At 41.9% G+C, this 5,996-nt stretch overlaps 1 protein-coding gene across 1 annotated transcript in view; it reads right to left on the reverse strand.

The window, feature by feature from the left end:
• Positions 1-291: 291 nt before the first annotated feature.
• Positions 292-5,996, reverse strand: part of nek2 (NIMA-related kinase 2) — a 6,805-nt gene continuing 1,100 nt past the window's right edge. Inside the window, exons 3-9 of the mRNA XM_083643714.1 lie at positions 5,629-5,869; positions 2,828-2,910; positions 2,596-2,722; positions 1,847-2,087; positions 1,052-1,106; positions 902-957; positions 292-555 (exon numbers count right to left, since the gene is read on the reverse strand). Coding sequence (XP_083499840.1) covers positions 347-555; positions 902-957; positions 1,052-1,106; positions 1,847-2,087; positions 2,596-2,722; positions 2,828-2,910; positions 5,629-5,869 — 1,012 coding nt within the window. The 3' untranslated portion in view covers positions 292-346. The remainder of the gene's footprint in view (positions 556-901; positions 958-1,051; positions 1,107-1,846; positions 2,088-2,595; positions 2,723-2,827; positions 2,911-5,628; positions 5,870-5,996) is intronic.

Consider the following 5,996-nt stretch of genomic DNA (forward strand, 5'->3'; position numbering starts at 1 on the left):
ATCAGATAGCTGCCTTTAATATCAACACAACAGCACAATAAAGGTCATTGACAAACTACATGCACTTAACTCTTGCATCACCAACAATAACAGAACACTACAAAGGTTCATCCTCAACAGATCTACGATGTTATGGATTGATGTTGATGTGATTCAGTCACTTATATACTAAAGAACAGAGCAGAAATAACAACAGGACATTGAATCATTTGGCTTCCAGTATGCAGCAACTATGTCAACGCTACAAAACAAGCATACAAATAAATAAAGCTTCATTTCCATTCAGGGTTATTCTATTAGCTTTCAGTAGCGTTCACATTCAGTCACCAGTGACTTGACTTGTGCTTTAGCGGATTCCCAGGAGCTGCCTGCTCTTGAACTGGTAGCTCTTCTCCACCTGGCCCAGGGTGTGTGCTCGCTGGTTAGCCGCCTGCAGCCGCTTCACCATCAGTTCCTGGCTCGTCACAGTCTGTCCGCGGTCTGGCCGCTGGTTCTCTTTGCTGTCGCCAGCAAAGTGGACCTTCCTTTTTCCCGGGGAGAGGCCCTCCTCGGCATCTAGGACCAGACAGGGAGGAGTTACTAATTGAAGAGTTCAGACTAAACTTAATCTAATCAGTCAGTCTGGTCTCAAGTCGAAAGTCTGTCTCGAGAGATTAGTCTGGTCTAGAACCCTTCAGAAGACTCATTTGTGTGAAATACAAGCGGTATTTCCCCTTCAATCACTTCCCATCCCAGCTTTACTTCATGGTTTATTGATGTATAAAACAAGTTTATTTCATGGTTTAAAAAAATAAGAAGTACACTTGATGTAGCAACCCACACCCCAAATACAGAGAAACACTGCTCAGTTCTGGTCTCAGTTAAAGGTGGTCCAGAAGACGTCTTTGTCTGATTCCCATACCTATGTCGTCGTCCTGCTGCTTCAACAGGTTGTAATTCCTCAGCAAATCCTCCGCTCTGAAAACACAATATCAGGTAACATGAACACATTACACTACAAGGAATGATTATGGAAGGAGCAAAAGATAGAATGACGTGATCTGTGTTTTACCTTGCAAGCTTCTCCTTTGACAGCTGCTCGCGAACACAAAGCTCCTGCTCTCTCTCTGCCATAAGAGAAAATATTTATTTTTAATGTGTAGGAATTTAGAGCAATCTAAATACAAAATATGATTTCTTTATGTATCCTTGAGAAACAAACACACATGCAGAAAGTTAGGCAGAAAGGTGAAAGGGCTCCAGTGCCTGGCATAGAGGCATTCAATAAATCTGTTTGAATTACGGGGCTCTCCAACCACCAAGCTCCATGCCAGCTCTTAGTGCTGTAATGTGTACTGGGTGTATTTGTTTATTGAAGGTGCGTCTCATTACATCTCATTACGCTATGCTGACATACGCCTTATTTCCATTGGATTTGTTCAGCTATGTTTGTGATTGATCAGTCATACATTAAAAAGTATGTATGTCAGGCACAGGCACACCTAGGCAATTATTTTTAGCACAAGTAAAATAGAAACCGGGAAACAAATTACACATTTGCATAACTTTACTTGTAAATCCCATAATCACTTATTTTATGAGACAGTTATGAATGTAATACTGCTTACTACAAGATTGAGTTTTTTTTGCACAAGATACGAGACAATCCATTGAGAATCCATAGCCATTAATCCTTATTGTTAAGCAGCTTTGTCCAAGTTTGGCCCGGTTGTGAAATGCAGTAAGGCTGTACTGTTGGAGGCCAGACCTCAGCGTGATGAAACCCTGGCCGGGTGCGGAGACGAGGCCCGTGTAGCACAATGGACACTGTGGGGGATGAAGAGCCTTAAGTAAAACCATCACTCACGCTCCAGCCTCTCCTCACGTTCCTTCAGCGCCTTCTCTCTGTCTCGCAGAACCTGCTCCCTCAGTCGGAGCTCGGCGGCCCAGCCGGGGGCCGCGTCTGCGTCGGCGGGCTTGTGAACGGGACCGTCGGACACGGCCGACCTCCTCCGCGGTCTCGCCTGTGCCTTGCTCTGCTCCTCAGTGACCATGTCGGCCAACAGGCTGTTCTGGAGAATGGACTCCACCGAGGGCCTCAGGTAGTCCTGGCAACACAAGACACAACACACTGCACTACAGCACTGAACCCAGTTCACCAGTTTGTAGTGCTGACAAACTGAATGTCAACAGGGTTCTCACACATTTTCATTGATAACATTTAACGTTTCCATGACTTTTCATGGATCCATAATATAATTATTTCAATATAATGTGAGGCAGTGACTGAATCGATACCAGAAATTATTTACTACACTGGACATTAATATCACGCAGATTTGTATATTGGATTTACGTCAACAGCTACAGAAAAATACATTTGCCGTTATGTTGCATTATGTGGAAGATTACAATTAATTTAATAATTACACATAACAAAATTCCACGACTTTCAACTTTCAAGGATTTTACCAATTCCATGACTTTGTTTTCCAGGCCTGGAAAATTAGATTTTCAAACTCCATCCATGACTTTTCCCAGGTTTCCCATGACCAGGGGAACCCTGTGTCTAGCCTGATCAAATTCCATAGCTCTGTTAAATGATGCACTTCAAACCTTCAGGTGAAGCATTTTACACAGTAAGGTGTTAAGTTCCTCGGAGTATCGGTAGGGGATTCTTCTAAACCTTCCCTCTCGGATTTTCTCAGCCAGCTCTTTTTGGTTGCCAGCTGTAAACGGAGGCCTAAACAGGAGAAAAACAGAGGAAGTGTGTCAGATCTGCACTCAACAAACCGGCTGCAGGGGAAATTAGCTCAAGCGCACGACGAGTTCAGTTGGCAAAACTTACGATAATGCGCAGAGTTCATACAGCAAACATCCCAGCGACCAAATATCGGACTTCTCGTTATACGACAGCCTGTTAAACTGTTCCTGAAAAGATGAGATGTTGACAGACGAGGGCTTATTAAAAACAGTCAACTTTCTTTCCAAAATCGGGCAACAGAAATTGCCTGAAACCTGGGAGGCACAGCTGGCTTTGGAGTCATGTTTCAATCAATTTAATGGGTGCATTTTCATTGAAAGTCCAAAAATCTTTACCATTAAATGTCTGTTTTTGAATCAAACTAGAGATTATTGTTATATCATTAACAGTTTCACCTAAGAGTAGAATAAGTGTCTTGCCCTAAACCCTTCAGCCAGGTATCTCAGCATGCAGAACTCAGAAGATCTCCAGCTGGGGTTGGCCGCAATGAGTCATGCTGGATTTTTAGTTTCATAATGAAATCTCAAGTGTGAGCTAAGAAACTAAAACACTTTATACCATGGTCTGGGTGAATACTCGATTCTGATTGGCTGCAAGGTGTCCATTAAAAAGTGATATTGTACAGTGATAATGGACACCTAGCTAAATGGTCTGTTCACCGTTCATATCAATGCGCCATAGTTTCATCAGTGTTATCAGGAGAGCAGTTTGAGCTCTATACCCCCGTTAAGGGTTAATATGACAATTTTGGATGTTGAGAAAAAAATTGACTCGGTCAAAGTAAGTATTTAAATCACCCCTGTGTGCTCAGTTTATCAAAAATAACTCTTATTTACAATTTTGATTTTCGTTTCGGAGATTTTTAACCTCGCGTCACCAGGCTCTTCTCGGCGACAAAGAGGATATTTCCCTCGGCTCGTGCACGAGCGGGGGCGAGCCCTTTGAGTGAGAGAGAGAGAGAGAGAGAGAGAGAGAGAGAGAGAGAGAGAGAGAGAGAGAGAGAGAGAGAGAGAGATGCATGCAGTGCGAGCCCCCGCTGCACTTTTCACTTCCTGAAACTCTTCGCTCTTAAATGTTAATATACTTGGCCAATACGTATCTATCATACAAAATAAAGCAAGCAGCCAAACGGTAATGTCTTCATTTAATGTAGAACGCAAAACATCGTTAAACCTGCATTCCTGTGATGAAGTTAACGTTTGAGTCGGCTTTAAAACGGAGATTGGTGGAGGTGGGAGGGACTATTTTATTTCGTGGAAGACTGATTTACAGTATGAATAACAGACATTTAGCCATTTAGATTGCTTTATTTATTACACATGGAAATATAAATGACTGGTCTTATTGTTTTGTTGGCAAGTGACCATGGTATAAGCGGGTTAATGCCCTTCGAGGTGTACATTATCACTTTTTAAGGGACTTCGCGGGCATTAACCCTTACATATTTTCCAAGACCAACCTGCTGCATGGAAATGTAATTAACCTTTACCCTGACTTGGAGGTTATGTTGCAACTAAGTCATGTGCATAAATACACACTCTTTGAAACAAGAGACAACATTCCCATACTCCATACTCCTGAGCTAAATATGATAGATAGTGAGAACGGAGTAATACTCGAATTTCTTTTTGATAATATTTTTGCATTCTCTGAATTTCTTTCTAAAGCATGGGACAGGAGGAGAAGGTTGACGTATAACTGATAAAGTAGAGTTTATTTTCTATTTATTTTTTCGTTTTATTTTCGTATTCAGTGCAGGTATGTATGAATGTATATGTATGTATATGTATAGGCATATTATGTCTGCATGTATATATACTCTCTAATTTGGGCTGCACTGAAAGCTTCTGGTTGGGTAACATACCAGAATGTTATGTTTTGTTAAATATTGAATGTTGATGTGTCTGATAATCCCATGTGGGATGGGTCATGTAATTGTCCTGACACGAAAATAAAATATTCATTCATTCATTCATTCATTCATTCATTCCCTGTGGTTCATCATATTTTAAAGCATGCTTTATTGTCTTAAATCTCAAATATTTAGTCTGGTCATAACGGCAGGGAAGATTATGGGAATGCCCACCCCCCTCACCCCCCAAGAGATCCTTGAACAAGCCACCGTTCAGAAGGCCAACAAGATTTTGCCTGACCCCACCCATGTGTTGAACTCTGAGTATGTGCTGAGGAACTCTGGTACAGTAGGAGATACAGGGTCCCTCTGTGTAAGCACAACAGATACAAGCACTCATTTGTTCCTCTATCAGTTAAACTGATTAATGGGCTCCCCCTTGAGGTCAGACAGAGGGCTCTGAGATCATTTCACAGGCTCTAATATCTGCCTGCGTGCCTATGTATAGTTTTAACAATTTCTTGTTTGCTAACATGTACAGTAAGTCTAACAATCGTTTGTTTGCTTGCCTGTAATATGTGTGATTTACTAGTATCGTTGCAACTGATTGCACTAGAACTTTTTGTGCTTTGCAGAATTTGCATTGCGTTATAGTGGTGCTATGGTCTGAGAGGTATGCCTAAAAGGCGATAAGTATAAATGACTGATGAATGACTGTGACTACCTCAACTTTCCAAGTGTTTGCAGTGCACGACAGTGTTTTTAATGTACTGTCTATGTCTGTATGTACTGCAGTATTTTTTGTCTTCTACTCCAAGACAAATTTCTCCCATGGAGACAAATAAAGTGAACCTTGACCCTTGTTTACATTTATGTTGCTGACAAAATCTTAGCGACTATTATTTTCCTTACTGAGCCAAGTAAAAATCTTAATATCAGCACAACTCCACATTTGTTATTGTCAGTGAATACATGATAACATGTATCATGTTATCATGTTATCACGATAACATAATGATACATAAGAACTCACTGGAGACATGTAGTAAGGTGTCCCGACAAAAGTCTTTGCGAAACTGGTGTCGTGGTTCAGGATCCTCGCTAGGCCGAAGTCTCCGAGCTTGACGTTCTGCTTGACGTCCAGGAAAATGTTGGCTGGCTTGAGGTCTCGGTGAAGCACGGTGACACCGCCGTCACTCCGACTGTGGCACTCCTTCAGGGCCAACGTGAGCTGCACCATGACACGCAGGATGAACTGCTCCTCCAGGTAACGCCTGCCACATTAAAACACACACATGCTTTATTTAGCATTACAGATTACTCTTATGGAGCAAACATGTCAAGCACAAAGGCCAGATATGACAGGCTTTTCGGACACCGGACATCATTTCTATGATTTTC

The sequence above is a fragment of the Poromitra crassiceps genome (assembly GCF_964638095.1).
Source record: "Poromitra crassiceps genome assembly, chromosome: 9".
In the NCBI taxonomy this organism is placed as follows: domain Eukaryota; kingdom Metazoa; phylum Chordata; class Actinopteri; order Beryciformes; family Melamphaidae; genus Poromitra; species Poromitra crassiceps.